General features: G+C 38.9%; 2 protein-coding genes across 3 annotated transcripts; one reads left to right on the top strand and one right to left on the bottom strand.

Annotated features, from left to right (window-relative positions):
- LOC109833407 (glyoxylate/hydroxypyruvate reductase HPR3-like) lies at positions 207-1,456 on the top strand. Of its 2 annotated transcripts, XM_020401070.1 has the most exons (3): positions 219-301; positions 366-445; positions 756-1,456. In XM_020401070.1, the coding sequence occupies exons 2-3, from the start codon at positions 407-409 to the stop codon at positions 1,278-1,280; spliced, it is 564 nt and encodes a 187-aa protein (XP_020256659.1). In that variant the 5' UTR covers positions 219-301; positions 366-406; the 3' UTR covers positions 1,281-1,456. The 2 variants fall into 2 exon arrangements, with proteins under 2 accessions (XP_020256652.1, XP_020256659.1); XM_020401063.1 differs by lacking the exon at positions 366-445 and having other exon boundaries at positions 207-301.
- Positions 3,349-8,863, bottom strand: LOC109848866 (probable galacturonosyltransferase 4). The gene is made up of 9 exons (XM_020418580.1): positions 8,582-8,863; positions 8,438-8,472; positions 8,303-8,344; positions 8,113-8,215; positions 7,793-7,965; positions 6,537-6,805; positions 5,674-6,031; positions 4,699-5,274; positions 3,349-3,887 (listed from the first exon to the last, which is right to left on the bottom strand). Exons 1-9 carry the CDS (start codon positions 8,682-8,684, stop codon positions 3,612-3,614), a joined length of 1,935 nt encoding a protein of 644 aa, XP_020274169.1. The 5' UTR covers positions 8,685-8,863; the 3' UTR covers positions 3,349-3,611.

The raw sequence follows: 24,560 nt of genomic DNA, 5'->3' as shown, positions 1-24,560 counted from the left end.
CCGCCGCCTCCGCCCGCGCCATGATCGTCTCCAGCAGCGCCCCAGCGGCGCGACGTCCTCTCCCTCCTCCCCCATCTCGAGCTTGTTGTGACCACCAGCGCCGGAACCGACCACATCGACCTCGCCGAGTGCCGGCGGAGGGGGATCAAGGTAGCTAACGCCGGCGGCGTTTTCTCCGTCGACACGGCCGGATTATACGCGTGCGGCTGTTTGGTTGATGCCATGCGGAGGATCTCGGTGGGATCGATTCGTCAGGAAGGGATCGTGGGCTGTTGAGGGGGAGTTCGCATTGGGCACCAAGGTTCGATTTTCCTTTTCTTTCCCCCTTTTTCTTTTCGGCATTTCATCAGTAATTTGGTCTGCAGGGCATAGGATATAGAGTTTTCCGCCGTGGGGACGATATTAAATGTGCACCCAAAGACTCACGATCTCAAAATTTAATGATGTAAGGCTTTATATCCATTTTTGTGCACATTTAATGTCATCGTAAATGGACCCGGATTCACTTGATATTTTTTACCTCATTTCCCGGTGCAAAGTTCAGAAGTAACCACCCCTTCCCTCCCTCTCATTTGCTACAGTACACCAGACCTAACATGAGATTTTAAATTTTTAAAATCTTATGTGGGACCCTGTGTAGCGTAGCAAATGAGAGAGGAGATGTGGTTGGAGTTGTGATTGGGGGCGTGCTCCTATCATTTTCCATTTGCTTCTGCTTATAAGTTAATGACGTCCACTTTTCTCGGTCCTTGCAGCTAAGCGGCAAGCGAGTAGGAATAGTTGGACTAGGAAAAATCGGCTCAGAAATCGCAAAGAGGCTCGAAGCATTCAGCTGCAAAGTCTCCTACACCTCAAGACAAAGAAAACCATCGATCTCTTACCCATACTACCCAAAAATCCTCGATCTTGCATCAAATAGCGACGTTCTCGTAGTATGTTGTGCCCTAACGAGCGAAACCCATCACATAATCAACAGAGAAGTCATGCTCGCTCTAGGAAACAATGGTTACGTGATCAATGTGGGTCGCGGGGCCCTAATTGACGAGAAGGAATTGGTCCAGTGTTTGATGTGGGGAGAGGTTGGAGGAGCCGGGCTTGATGTGTTTGAGGATGAACCTGACGTGCCTGAAGAACTGTTTAAGATGGATAATGTTGTGTTGTCTCCTCATAAAGCTGTATTTACTGAGGAAGCTACCGAGGGTGTGGGTCAATTGGTTGCGCGTAATTTGGATGCTCATTTCGCAAATGAGCCGTTGCTCACTCCTGTTCAATTGGAGTAGTGGATTCTGCTCTTAAACAATGTCATGTACAGTTCAGATGAGTTAAGTGCTAATAAAATAGTTTAGAGATACAAAAATGATAGCACTCCCATAGTGCAAAAGGGGTGTATATGTAGATGTCTACTTTGATCTCAAATGCAGGGAGCTGGCTTTCTGATTCAGTTTCAGTTACGTTACTTGCATGCAATCCAAATTGAGTCCAAATTAAAATTCACTCGTATTTTTTTCTGAGAAAAAACCCATGGAGCATGTAATAGCATTATTTTCCATATTAAAAATCAAGAATTATTGGATAAGGCGATTATAAGTTGTAAGCAATTTGCAGTTTATTTAAGCAGATGTGTAGAGATATTTGTTGTATCAATGGATAACGCGCTATGGTCTTCAACAATTTCAGCTTCTTCTCTCCATGTAAATGGCGGTGCAAAGTTGCGCAATATGATACGATCTTGCTATAGATGAGTCAAAGGAGCTTCGCATTTGGATTCTTTCAAGAAACTATCATGAACTTACATTAAATCTAACCTAGTTTAAATCCAAAACTACGACAGAAGTTCCTTAATATCCAAAGTTTCTCTAGTTTTTACTAGCCAGAAATTTATGGTTGACTAGCACTTCTTTATCAAAATTCAAATAATTTCTTAAAATTTTGAAGACCCCATTATTGATTTGTACTCGGATGTAAAGGTTATTTCCTAGAAACCACCTTAAAAATAGAGTAATTATACGGAAACTACATTTGAATTTTTATTTATACTTAAACTACCTTAAACCGGTTTTTGTTGCAATCAAACCAAGTCCTGGCCAAATTTTCACTAAAAAGCCAAAAATAACCTAAAACTTTTGATGTTCTAATGTGCACGACTCGTATCTTTAACTAAACTTAAACATTAACATAATAAGTCACGTGCCTTGAATGTTAGTTTTTTAAGGGTATCTTTGGATTTTCAATGAAAATTTTGACTGGATCGGTTGGTTGTAACACAAACCACTTTAAAGGTGGTTTATGTATAAATTGACATTCAATGGTGGTTTCTATATAATTATCCTATTTTTTTAAGGTAGGTTTCTAGGGAAAATAAAAACCTCGGATATGTAAAGTTCGTATCGGTGATGATACCTTCATATATCGCACTGAACTCCAATAACGGTAGGGTTACAATAGGGCTAGACCCAGTCAAAGTTTGACTGAACCCGCCCAAAAAAGAAAATCAATTTACCAAAGCTAGGGGAATCTGAAGGTCTACATCCGCTGATATCGCAATCTGATCATGTCGGTGGGTCCAAATGACGAAAACACCATGATTTAGGATTTGTAAGCAAGAGACAATAATACCACACGGACAACCATCAACTGCTTTGTCCAGCTATACAAGTCACAACCACCAAGACCACATCCAGAGAGAGAGACAGAGAAAAAATCCAAAGAAGCCATATTTATGCAAAGATGTTGATACTAAAAGAGAGAAGAAGATGACAAGATACAAAACGCAATTGACAGCTTCTGGAAAGAAAGAGAAACATCAATCCTAGTTGATAGCAGACACTTTAGTTGATGAATTCAATGATGCATGTCGTAATTACACTTAGTTTTTTTTTTAACACGAGAACGAACCTAGACCTTAGAAGCCATATTTGAACCTCCCAACCATTTGAATCACCCACAGTTTCGAGATGACCAAGAATTCAATAACATTCTATGAGATGAAAACGAATTCCTCTTTTAAAGCATAACCTGATATCTTGCTCTTATAGCAAAAGCGGTTTCAGTCAATCAACAAAGAAGCCTTGAGCTTTCTAAGGTCTTATAAAGGATTTAATGAATCAGCTATTCTAGTACATGAACTGGTAAGAGCCTAGCAAATCACATGATTCAAATTCGTAACAAATTTGTAAGGGGGATTAAAAAACATATTATATCAACAAAAAAGTAGCAACCCTGTCTTTCGTTTTTTCAATATTCGGAACAAACAAATAGCAACGTGTAGATCCCATCATTTGCTCATATGGTGATCCCAAGCAAACCCCATAAATTAAGAGGGTCTCCGTCAATCACAAGATACCCATGTGAAAAAGAAGAAAACTGCCAATAACAATTAATACCAACATGACGTTACATAAAATTGAGAATTCAACCTACACTATAAAACTTTCTCGTCTCAACTCTAAATCTAAATCATGTACAATAAGATATCTGCATCATGCAGCGTTGGAAAAAGATTAACAACAAAAGAATGACCCTGAGCATTTATACTCACAGAAGCAAAAAAAATAACAAAGAAGGAAACGCATCAGAGGACAAAAAATTCAAAAATTTTGTAATATTACCATTTAAGGAGTGATGTTGCATTCTCGAAGATAAACCTGATCATAATCCACATACTTAGACCAGTAGTTTCGATATTTTGGCATTCCAATTTCGAGCCAAGGCTTCATGTTGCCATTGTAGTGAATAACTGCTGCACGATCTATATCTTTGTGGTTCACATTAGGATTATAGCCAAGGCCTAATACATGCCATGATCGGTTTATAGGAAAAGTGCGCTTCCAAAATGTGATCAAGCCAGGTGGAAGAGTTCCCAGTTTCCACAATAGTCTATCATGGTTCTGCAAAGGATAAGCAACTAGATTAAGTTTGAGATATAGCATAATACACCAAGAGAATTTTTTTTTTAATTTTTTCCCTTGGTTATATAAAGTTAATAATCTAATCTGAGTTAAAGGTATAAAATCAATATCTGAAAACATCTGACTGCTTATTATTTGAATGCTACTAAGGTAACAAGCTATTTGATGTCTGCATATAATTTAAATGTTTGATGTCACAATTACCACAATGATCATTGCTTAGTCTACTTATTTCTCATATATACATATACTTAAAAACTGAAACCTCACTACTTCGATAATTAGAGAGTGGATTAGGCAGATATTTGATAACTAAAAATATTTGTATACCAATCGTTATATCTTTTGATAATGAAACATAGTATGGAACTGTTTCTACCACAAATATATTCTCAATTCAAATGTAGCAACAACAATAATTTGAATTTATCAGTTAATCTTAGATTATATGATTTTGATCTCCAACTCAATATTTAGGTGTTTCCCCTCTAACTGACCTTCTAGTTTCTATGGCAAGGGCATTTTTCCCATAATTTTTTTGCCCGGAAATTTTACACCTGATTCATTGAGGTTGACATGAAAATTGATAATAAAGGATATTGGTCCATTAAGCTTGTCAAGCAGTACTATGGTTGCTATAAAAATTATAACGGGAGAGAATTTGTTAAATAACATATAACAGTATAAAAAAACCAAAAAGAACTTTCATCAAAGAAAGTGTGAATTATTTCTAGGATGACATGGAACTACTGAACCAAAAGGAAGTAACTAATAAAGACCTGTAACTCACCAAATTCTGCCAAGAGTGGTAGATCTCTGTTATATTTTGTTTCCTCCATTCATCCAAATCAAACACATTCATCCCATATGCCCACCCACAAGCGTGGGCATCAAAATTTTTGGCAATAAGAGGATGCGAGAAGTTAAGATACCGATCAAATCGGTGAAAGCTCTCCCCACAAGTCTCGACTGCACCATTGACCTTTCCTTCAAGATTAATCTCCCAAAGCCCTGTGAGATCCTTTTGAACTACTATATCATCATCAAGAAACACCACTTTGTTAAGCTTAGGGAAAATTTCAGGAAGGTAGAATCGCAAGTGGTTTAGTATAGATAAGTATTTCGGGTTTCGAAACTTGAGGTTTGAATCGGAATTTGCACGATGAGTCCTAAAGTAGTAATCGATCATAGATTGAGACCCAAGCTGCTTTAGAACTGGACTATAGCTCTCATTTAGCCAAGTAAACTCTTCAACATTTTGAACTTGAATTGTAGCTGCCCCTGGTGGATTAGCTAAGAACCACATCCTCATGGCAGCGTAATTAAGCCTATCGGTTACTACATGGAAAACATGATCTGCTGGATTCTGAAGTAAAGAGAAGCTTTTTACAGTTAGCAAAGGAAACAGCCCTAAAAATAGAAGGGTTTTCTAAATTATTCCCTTAAATCTTTCATATTTTGAAATTACTCCCTCAAATCATTGAAATTGCTATTAGGTCCCCAAATTGTCATAAGTTGTTCCAAATTAATCCCTTTGTTTGATACTTCTACTCTTGATTGGAGGGACTAATTTCACAATAACTTTAGAATTGGAGGACCTAATAGAAATTCCAATGATTTGAGGGATTAATTCATAGTAATGTGAGAATTGGGGGGACTAATAGCAATTTCAATTATCTAAGGGATTAATTTCAAAATATGAAAGATTCAAGGGACTAACTAATATCGGAAAAACCCAAAATAGAAATTTGGAATATTAACTTACCTTGGCATGAGTCACAGTAGAATTGACAACCACTGATGCAGCCAAAACATTATCGGAGAAAAGTGCATAATGATGGAGCTTAGGGTCTTCGAGCTTTTCTGGATTAGGGAATTGTTGTCTGCTGGAATCTAGAGAATAGTACTCAGTGGACAGTCGTAATGGGAGGCAGTGGAGACCTTTAGGGAGAGTTTTTGCAGCAAGTTGAGTCAAAAACATTGTTTGTTTCTTATGAACTTTTAGTTGTTCTTCAGATGTGTGAAGCATTGCTCGGAGCTTTTTTACAACGGTAGAACAGTCATCTTGCATTTGCTTGCCTTTTGCCAGAGTTTGCTCCATTAACTTCAGTTTCTCGTTGGCACTAGATTAGCATTGATAGCAGATTAGTTGCAGAACTTCAAATAGAGGCTACTAAGTGCACCAATTAAGATAAGTGATAATATTATAATAAAAAAGGGCTTCAGACGTTATTGCCCCATAAACCATTAAATTTGTCCATGCTTACCCTATTTTCAGTCCCACCTTACCCCTGAACTATCACTTTCCTCTCATAAATTCATTTAAACCACAACAAAAAGTGGTGACGAGGTACTGAAAGTGATAGTTCTGGGGTAAGCTGGGATGAATTTAATAGTTCTAGAGGCAAGTAGGGACTGAAAATAGTTAGGGAGTAGGCGGGGACAAATTTAGGTTAGAGGGTAAATAAGATGACTAGAGGTAGACATGAGAGATCTTAGCTGGAATAATTAAGAAGGATATGATAGTAATTAACATAATGAAGAAGATAGCCCTTAACAGAACTGAATCCCAGAAATTGGGATGAACAAAAAGTGTAACATCCAGAGAGAAAGTAAATGAGGATATACCTTTTTGGTAGATCGGAATCCTTGGTAGCATCACCAAGAACTCGCTGAACATCTCTTATCCGAGCACGCAGCTCTCTTATAAACTGTGGGTTGCTACGAAGCGGTCCCAATCCTTGATAAACCCTTGCCCTTATCAATTGATCCTTAAGTTGTTTCACTCTAGAATCAAGCATAGCTGTGGAACTTTGTTGTTTATCATTAGCAGATGTCTGCACTTTTCGGGATTCAACTCTCGGTGGAGTTTGTTGAGATTGTTCAACTTTATTCTCCTGGAAAAGTAACAAAAAATTAGCTAGTACAATACTAGTTCAATACAATTGCTTCTCACATGAATTTACTGGTTAGATTTAGAAAAAGCTTTCAAACTTTAGAATGTCATCTTATGGACATACAATTCAGTTGTATTTTAGGCAAAAACATTTAACCATTAAGAAACAAATATTTTTGAGGTACTATACATGTGGCAAAAAAAGTCCACCATTTGACCATCAACCTCTTCTCTCTCTCTCTCTCTTTTGTCATACATTTTTAACTGTGAGTCAACATGGCACTACAACACCACATATAGTCATTCAGTCAATTTAAAATAGAGGTATATAAGAATAAATGCAATTTCAGAAAAGAATCCTTATTTTACCCCTATTGTACTGCATCAGTAGGTTATATTATCCCATGCCCAAATTAAATGAAAGTATGGTCACCTGAAAACTATAATGGAGGACAACCAATATGCAAAGTCTACAAGAAATGAACACGCTTCTTATTCTATTGTACTACAGTTAGATTGCCCAAAAATCTAAGAAAAGAATCCTAAATTTACCCCATTGTAAACCATACATAATTATAATATTCTATGCCCAAATTAAATAAATGTAAAATCACATGAAACTTCACAAAAGAACTATAATGGAGGACAACTAGTATGCATAGTATGCAAGAAATGGACGTGCTTTTATTCTATCATACAACAGTTAGATAGCCCAAAAATTGTGAAGAATCCAGTTCTCATGAAAGTGACATAACAACCATATACTGCGAGGAAAAAGATAAAAATACGAGATATAACCTATATAACCTATAACTAGGAGAAAAATCGGATGCAAGCAAATAAGCGAACAAGTCATTTTCAATATACTTAAAGCCTCCTAGATTTACAACGGTTATCAGCAACTACAGCTTGACTAAATCAATGGAAAATGGAAAATTTTATTCATTTATAGTTTGAGAATATATGGATAAGGTCATCATCAAATTACCATTTTCTTCTCTTTATTCCCTTGAGATTCCAGTTGGGACTTCTGAATACCATTGAAATCATTGTTATCCCTTTCTGTCACTTGCTCAATCACACTTTTCGCAGACTGAGTCCCCTCATCGGCAGCCGAAAGAGCACGGGATTTGTGCTCTCTAGGTTTCCCCAATGGCAATTCTGCAAAGAGTTTCATGCTCCATCAAAATTTAGATCTTTAACAAACCAGCTCAGAACTCATTCAGGGGTGGGGTGGGGGGAGGGGGGGAATCAGATCTTCGTCCAACAGACTAAAATAGAGATCCTAATTGCAGAAATTAATCCAACCTTTGACCAGTTCATGGCTAGATTGGGCCGAGATCTGAACAGAATTGCTCGAGTTATCAGAATAGATTTCCCCAGTTGGCTCTTTCACAGTATTGATGCTTTCCTAAAATTATACATCCAGCAGTTACTAGAACTAAATCCCACAAATCTGCAAAGAGAAAAATACCAAAAAGTTGAACAAAAAAGGTACCTGATGAAGGGCATTTAATTTCTCTGGCTCATTTCCAAAACTCTAGAAAAATAAATAAAGATGGGCGTCAATAAATTTTAACAAAAAGCAAAATCATTAAATCAAAAAGGATCAGAAGAAGGATTCAGCCATTACCCAACTGGAACCATCGTCAATGAAGTCATCATTAGCTGTCAAAATCAAATTTTGACAAAGAGAAAACTAACATTAGAAGAAAAAAATCACTAAAATCATTAAAAAAAACCCAAAAAAAAGAGAACTTGAGATGAAGATAGTTACAAGAGGGAGTAGAGAAAGCAGCAGAGAGTCGATCCGTGTAGAGAACGATGGGAGCGAGAACAGTGACGCAGAGGAGAAATATAACTGGTTTTCTCTTCACCATCTTGTTATTTAGAATACCGGAAACCGCTCATTACAGCGCAGAAAACCGCTCGTAGAGATGAAGACAGAGCTCAAAACCGCTCTCTCTCTCTCTCTCCCCTCTTTGATTCTCCCTCTTCTTTCTCTTGGTTTGTTTTGCGTAAGAAAATATTGAGGAAATGAGGGCTTGATGTTTTTATTGTCTCTTGGAGGCTTGGGCCACCTCTCGGCCACGAACGGGAAGGGGATCATGTGACCTCACCTCCTCACACTCTGTTAGTGGATCGGGTATGGTAATCCGAAACCCGAACCGAAATACTTTTCTAGGACACGCAGCACGTTTGTTAACTATAATCATTAACTGCACATTTTACAGCTGTTAACTAATAATCAGAAGAATTCTGCACATGGTCAGACCCGTCAGGATGTGAAAACTGTATTTTTTCTGTTCCGAAAGTTGTTGCCCAGAGACGGATGGTTTTTGATGAATAAATAATTTACAAGCTGTAGTTTTCATAAACGAATAATGGATTCCCATATCATTTTTGTACATTTTAATATTTTACAGTGCAATTTATCATCTATAAAAATTCTGATGTACCGATTACAAGAGTAACGGTTACTTATATTCGAATCCGAATCGTATCAATACTACTGGCATGCGTGCACGTAGTTATATGTCATTCATGGGGGGTGGTAGGGGTCAGATTGGAAATCTCCCTACCCCTAGTGAACGGACAAATTTTCAAAACCAACTTATTTACAAATTTAATCGCAGAAAACAACCTATTTCAAATTTAATTGCAAAAACCGACCTGGTTTCAGCCTTGGCGCTGAAACCAGGTCGGTTTTTGTGAAAAAACTTTCAAAACTTCACGGGAGTTCAACTCCCGTGAAGTTTCTCAGTACAAAAAAAAAATTGAACTACGAAACTTCACGGGAGTTCAACTCCCGTGAAGTTTCGGATAAAATTTTTTAAAAACCGACCTGGTTTCAGCTCCAAGGCTGAAACCAGGTCGGTTTTTGTAATTAAATTTGAAATGGGTTGTTTTCTGCGATTAAATTTGTAAATAGGTTGGTTTTGAAAATTTGTCCCCTAGTGAACAGATCAGTACTCCTGCTTGCATTTGTTCCCCTTATTTTCTGTCCTTGAGACTAATTTCGTAATTGACTGTCTCATTTCCAACTGGTTCCTCAATCTATCTAAGTTTTTTGTGCTCGAATCTTGTCTTATGGATCTTGCTGATACACGACAGCTTTTCTTACATTCCTGTGCTACGCATGAAGCGATTTTTAGGAAATTCTAAGTCGAAGGCTGAAGTCAAATTAAAAACGAGGAATAAAATGAAATAAAATGATCAATCATGAGTCCTCAACTCAATTTTCTAAACAAACGGGTTAAATTATATACCCGCGGATTTGGTAAAAATAAGCTAGAACGGGTCGGAACCCGTAGACTCGGATCCAATAAGAGAGGGATAAAAGATCTGCCGACACGTAAATTTGGCCGTTGAGGATCTCGGGGAGACGACCCTGCTCCCCGGAAGGTGTTTATAGCAAAAAGCGTACAACTCCAACATTGGTAATTACTCCACCATTTGGGGGTATATCTGGTAAAATGAAGGCCCAATTTTTAACTTTCACTTCGGTCATTTTAGGTTTTTTATGCATAGTTACTATTTATAGGGGATGCATGAAAATTTGCACCCACCCCCTTATAATAATAACTATGCATAAAAAACGTAAAAGTATGTTTATTATTGTAAAGGATGCAAATTTTCAAATATGATCAAATTAGAATGGTTGAAATGGAGAAGTACTTCGAAAGTATTATGTAATCGTAGAATACTAACAGTGTTTTATGGCTTAGAATGTTGGGCAATTAAAAAACAACATATGCAAAAAATGAGTATAGCATAAATGAGTATATTGTGATGGTCTTGTAGCATATATTAAAAGATACGATAAAAAATGAGTGCGCCCGTAGAAAATTAGAGGTTGCTCCTATTGATTATAAAATTTGAGAGAATCAACTAATATGGTTTGGTCATATACAACGGAGAACTCTTAGTACACCTATTAGGAAATGTCATAGTATTATAATTAATGGAGTTAGGACATCTAGAGGTAGACCGAAAAAACTTAATTGGAAACAATTAAGAAGAATATAACTATGTTTAACTTAACGGAATAGATGTCTCTATTATGGGATACAACTGTTTCCAAATATATGATCTGATGAGTCGCTATCTCCATCCAGCCAGACAAACCGACACCCTAGTGTCGACATGAGAAGCGGTGCTAATCGGCACGAGACATCTTAACTTCTCAGACGAGTCGACATCTCGACCGACGGGAGAGATAGCCAGAGATCAGCTAGCAGGCCGACTCAACCGACCAGGCGAGTCGACATTCATCAATGTCGATACGAAAGGCGGTACCAGTCAGCCCTCTCACAGCAGGCAACTCGTCAAGAGCCTAGTCGACCCAGTCGAGTCGATACTCCTCCATGTCAACTCGAAAGGCGGAACGAGTCGTCACCCTACTCCATTTAGCCAGCAATCCTTGAGTTGTCACTCCTCTCAACGAGTCGACTCTCCTCGCGGGTCCCATCATGAGGGACATTGCTTCTCAGCGAAGCTAGAAGATAACTTCGCCAAAACTTATCCATCCTGACAACAAGTCATATCATGTCTACTCAAAGACCATGTGTCATCACGTCGCTTTTTAGCCCACGACTCATCGATCGCTCCTCAAATCGAGGCTGAAGTGATCTTCCTCCTGTCGCCAGCCGACACATGTAGAGCAAAGGATGACTCACCTTCCAACTCACACTTTGTCATCGCCATTTGCATGGCCGAAATGACCAATCTGCCATTGACATCCTCTTTTATATACAGATGTTATTCGTCATAGCCAAAGGTTCGCAATCTAAAATCTCCTCCTGACCTAAATCTCAGAGATCATCATCTCTAATGCACATAGCATAAGAACACATAGTTCTATATCTCCTCCTGACCTAAATCTCAGAGATCATCATCTCTAATGCACATAGCATAAGAACACATAGTTCTATTACTCCACTCAAGCTCAAGTTCATCAACTGACTTGATCGTCGGAGGTACCACGGGGGAATCACCACCCCGCCCTCTCACGACCTTCTTCTGTGCAGATCGTTCACTCTAACTCAGTGGCCAAGACATAAATTCAGGGAAGGAAGCGATCTCCTCCATCATCTTTCATCACTCTGCAACCATCCTATTATGGATTATTCTGTATGATTTGAGCATCGACAGATGTCTCATAATAGAATAGAATGGAATGATATAATTCATGTAGCACACCTGAAATATTTGAGATAAAAGGCTTTGTTGTTGTTGTTGTAAATTTTATTGAAGAGGGCTAAATTACCAAATTAGCTTTTTGAAGAGGGCCATGTTTTCAACATGGTAATTTTTATTCCACGGATGACACCTATTAATATCAAAATCAACATCAATTTGTTTATTTTTCTATACAGAACTTACGATATGGATATTTTTCCTTCTACAAAATAATATTAAATTGGTGTTAAACATTGATATCAATATCACGATGTCCCCAAGAACAGAAAAAAGTACCATATTAAAAATATGATTCGACTAAAAAATACCATTCTGATAACTTGAAAATATGATCCTCTTAAGAATACCAATATGGTTAATTGCACGTAAATATCTTCGACTACCTTACCATGGTATTTATTACCCAATTGGCCAATAAATTTAAATTTGGCCCGCAGATCTGACTATCTTAACCTCAATGTACCAACCAATTTCTTTCATCGATCATATCTGCCAAAATATTCCCGGAATTAAGAAAAACACCCCACCCAAGGAGTCTATATGTCAAAACTGAACTACATGAATAATAAGTTCCAGAGCTAAAACAAGCTCTAGCAATACAATTATAACTTGAGATCCATGTCTCTCCAAACCATGCAGCGCTTCTTCCTTCTCAGCAAAATTTTGAGTTTTATTACTTGGATGGGGTAAAAAGTTGTTAGCGCAGTAAAGATTGTTGGGAAGCTATCAGGCTCAATTAAAAGTTGATGAGCCTTAAATAGAGTCTAGGAATCAATTTTAACTCAAAAACTATAACTACTAGGTATTGGCTGGAGCTTGTATTTTGAGCTCATCAATGTTTCTAATCCTATCTAATGTGGTATTATACTCACATATTAATAAACTCAATAACTACCCCTTAATTTGTGAGTATAGTTCAATCTTTAATTGCACTTTAATTTTCATGGGATTCACTAACTTTTACACCACTTCACTCATGGCCTAACCAATTCACTAATTTTTGCACAATTTCACTCATGAGCTAACCAAAACATGCTGAAACCTTAGGATCTTCCACCACTCCAGTCATGATGGATAACCAGATTATATAACTCCTATGGGAGTCCATGAGTTTTGCTGGCACCTTTAGGCTTCACATTGCACTTTTTTTAAGTTCTTCTTTTCTTTTAGGCGCCATTTGGCGACGGGTTAAGTGAGGGCTTAAAGAGAGTTAACCCCTTCTTAACCCGCCAAATACAAAAATCTACAGAATGTTTAAATTGAGTTAACCCTTCATAATTTGCTAAATGTGAAAAATACAGAAGAGTTAAGATAACCCCTCTAGAGGGATTAAAATGAGTTAACTCCTCAAAATGAGGGGTTTACCAATACTTCTATTTAAAAGAATTAAAAATTAACCCCTCTATTTATAAAGAAATAGTCAAAATCCTCATTATTCCCAAACACCAAAATTGATCACAATGGCTAAAATAAAATTTATTTAACGAGTTAATAATTTAGTCATTCGGGTTATCGAATGGGCTAACTACATTAATTTTTCTCCTTAATCTCTCTTCCTTAACCCTTTGTTAAACGGAGCCTTAGTTATTTGGACTACAACATTAGGTTTGATACCATTTGCTAGGGAGTAATCAGGTCCAAACAAGAGTTTATGGTCCTTAAACAGAGACTAAGAATTAATTTTAATCCAAAAGTTATAGGTAATAGGTATTGACCCCAACTTTTATTTTAAGCTCATCACTTTTTCTAATCCTGTCCAATATGGGGCTATGCTCACATATTAGTAACCTGAACAATGATAATGATATTATTAGTTTAATACTACTTTGCCTTTCTTAAGTAATCAAGCTAGATTAGTATCACATCGTTGGAGTTCACGTGGAGTATACTGCTGAATCAATATTAATATACTCGAATAACTAATTATACTAAGAGCATCTCTAACAGCTTCCCCATCTTCTTAAAATGCTCAATTTTGGGAAATATAAAGCTATTTTTAGGTCCAATAGTTTCTCCATCTCATTCTCTAAAATGGGAATGGAGAAGAAAAAAAAGAGGGTCTTTCCCAAAATCTGCAGCATTCTACAAAAAATCTTCCTTCTCCAAATTCTTGAAAGTAACACTGTCGAGTGCTGCTACGGGGACCCAAAATATGGGATCAATGGAGGGGACAGGTGAGGTATCCCCTCCCTATTGCATAATGAGTTGGCATGTCTAACTCATTATGCAATAGGGAGGGGACACCTCACCTGTCCCCTCCCTTGGGGACACCTCACTTGTCCCCTCCCTTGGTCCCATATTTTGGGTCCTTAAATCATTTTCCTTATCATAAATATCTCACATTCTCCGAAGAAGAAAAAATATATATCTAATACTTTATTGAGTTTTATATTGTTATAGTAAAATATCAAATATCTATTTTCTTAATAATTATTGAGTATGTAGGATGTTTTATATATAATTGTAATAAATGCCTAAATCCCTAAAATGGGGAAGTTGTTGGATTTGGAGCAAAACAATTTTAGAGAATTTGGCATTTTATTTCCTTATTTTAGAGAAATTATGGTGAAGCTGTTGGAGATGCTCTAACAATTTTACAACAAATCCTATTATGAAAGTCACGCGTGGCTGTGACAATTTTGATAAATTTCACACAATGACGTCTGAAGTACCATGAACGAAATATAAATTTAACTTAGACACGTATCAATCGATTTAAGATGCGAAGTCAATCTAAAACCTACAAAGAGGAAGAAAGTTTCCCATGAACTAAGCTGAGTTCGAATGCCATTCGTCTATAGGGTTTTGAGTTATTTGACTTGAATAACATAATGTAATCTAGATATAAACTATATACATAGCATTTATAAGTATTTAAAAGGATGACCATATCGTTCTGAAATAAAAAGTAAAGCTACATACAGTTAACTGGGACATGGATCGAGTTTGTTGTACTCGAATAAATCACTTAATTAATTACATGGTTACATATGATTAACAAATAGCAATTTCTGTCACCGATCGAGCATGACAAATACAATGCATGTTGTAAATTTCTACTTGCTTTCAAGCTAAGCTTTTGACACTTGAATGAACGCCCAATTGAACGTCTAGAATGTTGCTCTATTATTGAACGGCTATAACATTGGGGGTAGATGCCGCAAATCAAGGACGATGCCCCCTCACAAAACTTTTAGGGTTAGTTTGGACATGCACCCTCCAAATCTTCCATAATTGCATATTTACACTCATAAATCTTTATAATTGTCAGTATACCCTCCAAATCTTTCATAATTACATATTTAACCACCAAATATTCATAGTTGACAATATACCCCTTAAAGCCTTCATAATCGGATATTTACACCCCCCTCCCACACAAAAAAAAGGAAAAAAAATATCATCGTAATCGCCAATATATCTTATACTTCTGTTACGTCAATGGATAAAGTTTAACAACACCTAACATACCTCCATGTGATGCCTATCAAGAAGTAAAACTCCAACGGGGTTGGCGAGGGTAGTTATTATGAGGATTGGGGAGTAAATATACAATCACGGAAGATTGGAAGGTATGTTAGGCGGTTATGAATATACGGGGGACAAATCAGATCGGGTTATATTAGCAATTAGGAAGATACGGAGGGTAAATATGCAATTATGGAAGATGGTGGGGGTTATATAGCCAAATGACCCAAAATTTTAACATTTTTCCAAGTTACTATGCGATTCATGTCATTTGTCCACGTTTGTCATTCGTAAGAATCCACTAGCTTACGTATCAAAACAGTTAAAAATCTTGTGACGGCATACAAAAGTACTAAAACCTTGTTATATAATATGAGTCGTGACATTTTAATAGTGATCCTCATAAGGCAATCATTAAATCTCGAGTATGTCCTAATATACAAGATGTTGTGAGTAGTATGCGTCATTTCGATTCATTTTGTCAGATCGATCATTTCGTAAGGAAGGCTAATATTTCTAGAGGAAAATTGTAAGCGTTTACGCTCGATTATCGAGATTGCGTATCAGTCGAAAATGGATGAAACGCAGGCGAATTAGCTAGGAGGGGAAGGACGATGGGCCGGATCCATGGGGGCCCGTTAAATCCACCCCTACTGCTATAAAATTATCTTGTAGATGAAAGAGGGGTAGAAGACGAGTACGGGTCCTATCGGAGCACCCCGCACCTGACGTGGTGGAGTATTCTAAGGTGGTGTTTGTTTCAAATCCTATAATTTTAGGATAAGGATTTCGTCATGGGATTTGAAATCCATATCGTCTTTCTATCTTTATCTGGTGTCCTATTTTTTAATAAAAAACACGACTAACTTGTGCTATCAGCTTTCCAATCAGAAGGGGTTTTCTCTCATTTGATTTTATATTCTCAACGATCCGAACCATCAAACCCTAAACAGCTAGCGGCTAACTTTAGAGCAACAATGAGGGTTATAGAAAACCAAACAACAAATGGAGAAAATGAAAAGTTCTCCTGGTATGACGAGTGGGATGAAAAATGCTCTGCGGAATCCAATTTAAACCTCTTCGCATGAATAATGCTTACACTTCGAACCGTTCGATGCCAAATTTGTCATGGCAACTTCCTCCGTATGGGCCTCTAGCAAAGAGTTTCGGCCCAGTGTAGATATTAGTAGCAGACTGGGTAAAGGTGCAATGGGCCATAAGGGATAGTACGTAAGCCTATCATGTCATGTAAGTTTTCACCTTTGATTATTAAGGATTTGGATCCTTTTTGTTATCAAAAAATCGTGAGAGATCACCACTTCTATCACAAATCAATTACCCATTTGTGTAGTGAATTGTTTATTTGTATAGTGAATGGTTTTAATTTATTTTAAATCTATCACTCAACATACTTCCAATAGCTTGCATATAACATCCTTCCAATGATTTGCGTATATTCCTAATTTACACGCAAAGATAAATCATCGTTGTTCACTAAACAAATCAATGTTATGATAAAAGTAACATTAGAGGATCTGAATCTTGTTACTAGTTGTACTTCCACACAAATAATAACTCTACTTCTCATCCTTATATTGAATGATACACTCTTAATCAATTTGGAGCTATCAAATCATGTTTCTAATGTGAAATCAAAACACTTCCTATATGTCATACAAATTTTAACAATAAGAACTGAATTACCTTCAACCTCCTAGATTCGTCTTTTTCCTAGGGCGAGATACACATGTACCTACAAAACCTCGCAAAACATATATGCTACACTGTAAATGGTCTATGATTGGTACTTGGGCCGTTTACTCAAAAAGTTAAGGGTTGATTCTTGTATATGACAATGTCTATCCCTAATTTTTAATTATTAGACATTGAAACATCTATGATATTCACATGGGCCGTACACATTTAAACTTGACTTGACATCTAAATGTTAATTAAAATTATATATATATTGAATAATTTCTCATAAGAATGTGAAAAGTGAGCATATCAGCAAACTTGTTTTCTTGCCAATGATCAACAAGTTAATTAATATACAATGTCATTACTATCAGCATAGTGTAAAAAAAATTATTACAAGGATAATATTTTTAAAAAGGTTATTTTAAAAAAAATAATATATAAAAACGATTTTTTGCTAAATAATTAGCAAAATCAAGCTCTTTTTTTGCCAACTCATCAAGGCTGGCCAAAAAAAGGCCGGTTTTACTAAACTAGATGTTGAAAACACTCGGGACTAATAGTCCTCTGTGTTTAGTAATTGCTAATCAACATTTAAACGTAACCCAAGCTTTGAGGTTTCAAATCCTCTAATTCTTCAACAATAGAGCTCGATTCTCTGAAATCACCTCCCAAGTTCTCATCTTTTTTATATAGAGCATTGATGCTCTCGTTATCCTCATCAATTCCTCCCGCAGAATCAACGAATACAAAATTCACATTCCCCGTCAATCATGTTTCAAGCTTTCGCCAAAAATCTCGTCTTTCATAAGGTTCTCCTCTGCAAACAGGGCTTTGAGCTTCACCAAACACCCTGCCTTTCACAGAACCAGTAGCATTGAGATCCTCATCGTCTCCATCTCTCTCTCTCTCTCTCTCTCTCTCTCTCTCTCTGCCTCTGGCTCCAAACCCTCTAATTCTTCAGCCAGAGAACCCATCGCCACGACGCTCGTCAAGGACGCTCTTCTTTCATATAGCTCGCGCGCCTCTATCCAAGCAGGGTTTAGGGTTTGAGGTCGGTTAAATTCCTTCGTCGACGACCTCCCGGAACCCTATAACACGCGAAATTCCCATCTCCGTCGACGTTGGCCCGTGGACTCCGACGAGAAACGGCTGGATGGGTCGGCGCTTGCGCGGGAACCTCGGGTCGGGTTCTGATCCGGACACATTGTCGTCGTCACCCGATGAGAGGGGAGCGGGAATGTAAAGGGAGTTCATGGAGCGGATGGATTAAAATAATAAAGGGACTTCCAGTAGTCTAATACTGCGCAGGAAACTCGCTAGCCTCATGTGTTCTTCGGTTGTGCTTAGGAGGTAATTAGTGAATGTTAAACACGCGGGACTAGTAGTCCTCTGTGTTTTAAACACTAAATTTTATAAACCGATATTTTTTTGCCAGCCTTAGTGTGCATGCAAAAAATAAGTCGGTTTTACTAATTATTTAACAAAAAAGATTGTTTTCTTAATTATTTTTTAAAAATAGTCTTTTTTTTTAATTCTTCTTGTTACAGTCATAATAACACATCGATGCAGTAAAATTACTCTGAGCACGATCAACAAGTTTGAAATCTAAAGTGACAAAACTCACTTCTCCCATTATATAAAGGGAAAAAAAATCAAGTTCGCATAACTATAGGGCAATGCACAAGGTTTTCTCAAAGTGCTACGCGGCACCATAACGTGGGCCCCAAGAAATTGCACTTTTGAGATTATTTCCTTATTTCCCTTTCAGCTTTATCCCCAACTCACTCAAGACTCGCGCGAAGAGAATAACCATTCATCACGTGCCCAACGCATGAGACCTCATTTCAAGCATGGTACGCGTCCGAACACAAGATGATCACGATTAGCATCCGTTTTCAATTTTTAAAATTTTACCATGAGACTTTATCACACGATTCACATATATATTTACAGATTTCAGTAAACCGCCATCCCAATTCCCGATGCAAAAAAAAAAAAACTGCCACTGCAAATACCATAAAGAACTCAAACCTTTTTCCAAATAAAAAGTCCAAAATTTAATCATCTACTAGCTACTGCAGCGCTGCACATCGCGGCGACAACGGCTCTCTAAGCACACAACTCCAGATGCAATCAACGCCATCGGAATCTTGATCGGACGGCCAAGACTCATCTGCGAGCGCGATCGGAGCAGGCCGAGCGCGATAGCCGGTCGCCGGGAAATCCGATCGCGGCTCTGCAGCCGTCGACGAGAGAAGAGAAGAAGACGTCGCGGAGGTCGCAGCCGTGATCGCCCTCGATCGCCATCTGGCGGCCCTCGGCCTTCTGCCAAGGGAACTCGAAGATGCTCATCATCTCGAATGCCGACGGTGACGATGAGATCTTGAAGAAGACCTCGGTCTCGTCGACGAGGTACGGGTCCGTCTTCCTCTTCTTCGATTGATCGGCTGATTGAGGCTGATCACTTGCTGATCTTTTCTTGATCTCGCGATCCATTAGCTGATTTCTATTCTTTATACTGCCCTATATTCCATTTGAATTTCGACGGATTTAATTCGAATTATACAGCGACGGAGGGGGAGAGAGAGGGCGTTGCTCTCGCGACACGCGGAGCGAAACCGCCTCAACGATTTGCGAACGCGCTCGCTCTCTCTCTTTCTCTCTCCTCTGTTTCTCTCTCTAAAAAGCTCGTGTGCGTTTGCCTTTGTCTCGGACCGCCTCTTTGTTCGCTATTTTATAGCAGCTAACATGCTCTAATGCCCACCTAACCGCTTCCCCCCGGTTTCATGAGGTTTGGTCAGATTTACCCCTGTCAACTTTGCATAAATTACGCCGACACCGGATGAGAATGAGGAGTCGAGAGGGGTAATGAGGTCATTGGAGAAAGGACGAGCTCGGTTGTAGAATGTCCCGCGGGAGAATATTTGGGGGGAGGTGGATGAGTTCTCGACCGTCTGATTGGGGCCGGTTGGGGGGTGGGGGGTGAGAGTCATGCATAAACGTGGGCCTGCTCATCGTATTTGCACGAGACAGTTGAAATCAAACACTTTTAACATGTGATGTAGAGGAAGTGATCAGATAAACTTTTTCTTAAGAGTAATTTTAAATATAATCAAGTCTACATAGATTAAAGCTTATTATTAGAAGGATTTTTGAGATATTAGTCCCTCCCTCGAACCTAGGGCTGCATTCGGTTCGAATATGGCTCGGATATGATACTTATTATATCTATATCTGCTTACTCATCTCGGATATTGTTGATGTCCGTGAACACACAACTAGTTGAAGTCGAGGAGTTGTTGGATCATCGAGAGGTTGAACTGTCGAGAAGGGGGCGCTTTCCTTCTTCGACTTTATGCCTGGTTCTCAGAGCTCGGGGTTGTAGGCGTCAAAAAATGCTAATAGATATCCCAAGCATAGAGAAGATCACTCAAAAATTCACAAGAAAGGATTTCATACTGTTTTGGAAAAATCAAAACAAGTATGAGCTGTCTCGCCAGCGAGACAGTCTTAGCTGTCTCGCCAGCGAGACAGTCTTTGCTGTCTCGCCAGCGAGACAGTGTTGAAATAGTCAAAACTACATTTGTAACTGCCCTACACGTGTCCATTAACTGCCAAGGGACGTGGGAAACATCATGGGCGAAAATCACGTGGATAACTGCCAAAATAACGGAGTTTGAAACGTGGGAGAACAGTTACAGCGAGAAACTGCCATTTTCCGAGACAGCATTTACTGTCTCGCTGAGCGAGTTTCGCGAGACAGGAGTTCAGAAACCGCCTAAACAAGTGGCCATTAACTGTTAAAGATCGTGGGAGACAGTTACAAACTGAAGAAAAGGCCCACTAACCTCATAAAAAGATGGTATTTAAGGATTTGGACAGCGGTGACTCTGACGGGCTGATCATTTTTGAGCACTTCAAAGTAATCCAGAGCAGAGAGAGAGCAGAGGTCTTGAACTTTCGGCCACTCCTTGATAATCAGGCTTTGACTTGATTTCAAGAAGAACGACTATCTTACTTCGATAAGATATCGTTTCAATTTCTCACTTCGATAAACGAAGTCAGAATCATAAACCCCTCACGATTCAATCAGAATCTGTGACTTGGCGGTCCACGAGTCAAAGCGCTCCCGGCATAGGCAAAGATCCCACGAAAGCAGTGATCCAAACAACGATCCTGCGTTTATTTTCTCAAGAGTTGTAATTTTCTTTTTGTTGTGTAAAAGAGTCTTATAAAAAGGCTGTTTTCTTTGAATTTATTGTAATCGACCGAAGATATAATGAATTCGACAACAAATTCGACTTTTGGCGAAAACAAACTGGCGACCACAGTGGGAGCCAACGATCTCGCTGCCGAGACCGTCATGTCGCAGCCGATCAAGATTCCAGTTGAATCCATGGTCGAATACGAATTCGACCAAACCAAGTTTGAGGAATATTTCTCATCATCCTCTTCAAGATCTTCAGTATCTCGCAAGTACAAGAGGATCTCACAATTGAGGAAGACTTACATGCCAAAGAAGGCACAAAATGAAGATTCTCGCTTGATTGTTGCTGAGAATTTCACTCGCAATACCTCTGCTCACAATGGCTCTTATCTAGTTAAAGAGTCATCGAATCAAAGCCCGCCGGCATTGACGAAAAGAGCTCGTCAGAGACAACGCCAACGCCGCGCTCGCCAAATGGCTAAGGCCTTGGAACAAACCGACGGGGTTCGTTACCACGCGGACCTAGAGTCGAGGAGACATCGAGTGGTTCAGTTGTCTCAACAACCAATCACTCGTATCTCTGCTAAAACAACGACGAAGGAATGGACTATTGTCAAAAAGACTCGTTCGACCCTCAAAGAACGTATACAAAAACGTCGTGCAAAAGCTGCTAATGCCCATGCTCTCTCACAACAAAGACGAGAAAAGAGAAAGGAAATGGTGACCAAAGAATCACCAAAACTTCGTCAAGTTTGGATTCCAAAGTCTGGACTTATGCAAAATCAGCATTCGGAGCCCGTTAAGACCCCATACCCGCAAATGGGTGGTTTCAGACGTGCGACTCCCAACATAACCTTGGATCGCTCAAAGACAAAAATAAATTGTCCTGAGAATGCCAACAAGGTTTTATACCCCCAGAAGAAGACGCATTCACCAAATGATATCGTCATACCTGGGAGATCATACCAACAGACGATACGATTTTTTGGCAATCATACCGATGAATCGTATTATCAAGTTGAAGTTGTGAATAATTTTCGAAAGAGAGTTATTCGAGAGATAAACTCTCGTTGTTCCTGTGCGCGACTCGTTAAAACAGCATTATCAGAATGTGACTGTTTCAAACGAGAAGTCATCCCACGAAAAGTCTCTGTATTATCGAAACCTAAGCCGAGACATTTCCGCAAAAGAAGAGCAGCTGTCCAAAATGATGAATTCCCTGAAGTCACCATCAACGTGGCTGATAGAAGAAAGTCTAAACAGCATTCAAGTGACTCAAATCCCGACTTTTCCCCGAAAGGAAAAGTCAATCCAAGAATTGCTCAAAGGATGTCTCGACTCCAATTAGGAGCTATCAGACGCAGAGACTACAAGAGAATGCAAGAAGGAATGTCCTCGGAGGATGAATTCTCGGACACTTATTCTGCAATCGCTTCTGATGATACAATGTCTAGCACAGGACAAATCAGAGAAGTATTCACAATCACTGCTGATCAGTTCACTCAAATACTTCAGGAAGCTCTAGCCAAACAACGTGAAGAAATTAGAGCTGAAGTGAAGACAGAAATGAAGTTGGCTATCCAACAAATGAGAGAACTGTTAACTCAACAGCCTCAACCTCCTGAGTCCAATCAGCGATTTGAATCCAGCCACCACACTCGGAATGTTGTAGATGACAGTGATCCAGAGGTGGATGAAGTCATTATGGCTGATACACCTCCCAATGGCAATAACGCTGGGGGTGGTTTAACGGATCCTCCCAATAACGATATTGGGGGTGGTTCAATAGCACCTCTCACTGGGGGTGGTCCAATTATCTTTACTCGACATCATTCAGAAAGAAATGAAGACGATGACGGGAAAATGCAAAAACTTGAAGACAAAATCAATGCTTTGATGACGGCTCAAGAAGTTAAGAAGACGGGTATTCCATGTCCTTATCCGAGGGAATGGGATTCAATACCATACCCGACCAAATTCAATCTGATTAACTTCACACCGTTTGAAGGGAAGAGTTCGCCGATTCAACACTTGATTTATTTCAAGTCTCATTTGGGCATAATCTCTGGAAACGAGGCCTTAATGATCCGGTCATTCGTTGGCACCCTTCGTGGGCCCGCCTTCGATTGGTACCGACGGCTCAAGCCAGGGAGCATCAATTGCTGGGATGACATGGAAAGTTTGTTCCTCAGCAACTTCTTCGATGATGACACCGAAGTGTCAATCGGAATCCTTTTGGATGAGAAGCAAAAAGACGGAGAGTCAGTCGACAATTTTGTCAAGCGTTTCCGTAACATGGCGATGAATTGCAGAGATCCTATTACAGAGGAGTTCATCCTGCAAACATGCCACAATAACCTCTCCATCGATGTCTTGGAAGCTTTGGGGGTTGAGCCGTCCACAACTTGGAAGGAGTTAAAATTTCGTGGCGAACAAGCTGAACACTTTCTTAAAAGAAAGGAAGCTGAGAAAGGCCAACAAATGACATCTGCAATCATTGGGAACGCAACTTTCGATCCGAAGTTTCAAAAAGAATATTCATTCGAAGAGGATGAAGCTCCAGCCATATTGGAATACCTCCTCGCTAATGACAAAATCGAGCTACCACCTATTAAAGATCAGGATGGAGCTAAGATGATTACGGATCCAAATTACTGTGCGTACCACAGAAGGATTCTTCATCCCACCGAAATTTGCTTTGGACTCAAAAACAAAATCCAAGCCTTAATTGACTCCGGCGTCATAACGGCCAAAGAAGTCGAGTAAAGACGACCATATTACTCCATCGGATACACGAGTATAAACTGTTTTCCCCAACTCCATTGGGTACACGAGTATAAACTGTTTCCCCTCACTCCGAAAAGTATACGAGTATAAACTGCTCCTCGATACTCCAAAAGGTATATGAGTCTAAACTATTTCCTTTCCTTAACGGGAAGTTCCTGGAGAATCCTATATTCTTAAGGATAACCCGAACATATGACTGAGGTTAACGTACTCCTCGTTATACCCAGTTTTACAAAGAAAGCTGGGGGTCGATAATTCATGTAATGGGAAGTTCCTGGAAGAATGTTAAATATAATATTCTTAGGGATAACCCGATTATTATGGACAGAATGATAAATACTAAGCTCCTATTATGATTTTCGAACACTCTTTTGCTGAGATGAGATTCGAT

The sequence above is a fragment of the Asparagus officinalis genome, chromosome 1 (assembly GCF_001876935.1).
Source record: "Asparagus officinalis chromosome 1, Aspof.V1, whole genome shotgun sequence".
In the NCBI taxonomy this organism is placed as follows: Eukaryota; Viridiplantae; Streptophyta; class Magnoliopsida; order Asparagales; family Asparagaceae; genus Asparagus; species Asparagus officinalis.
The sequence above is the reverse complement of the archived record's forward strand: the minus strand, read 5'-3'. Positions and strand labels throughout refer to the sequence as shown.

Bases quoted from the DNA above. Each gene is read 5' to 3' on its own strand.
- LOC109848866 (XM_020418580.1), bottom strand. From the start codon at position 8,684: ATGGTGAAGAGAAAACCAGTTATATTTCTCCTCTGCGTCACTGTTCTC. The intron at 8,473-8,581 runs GTAACTATCTTC...TGATTTTGACAG, and splicing joins TGCTTTCTCTACTCCCTCTT to CTAATGATGACTTCATTGAC. The intron at 8,216-8,302 runs GTACCTTTTTTG...GTATAATTTTAG, and splicing joins AATTAAATGCCCTTCATCAG to GAAAGCATCAATACTGTGAA.
- LOC109833407 (XM_020401063.1), top strand. From the start codon at position 218: ATGCCATGCGGAGGATCTCGGTGGGATCGATTCGTCAGGAAGGGATCG. The intron at 302-755 runs GTTCGATTTTCC...CGGTCCTTGCAG, and splicing joins AGTTCGCATTGGGCACCAAG to CTAAGCGGCAAGCGAGTAGG.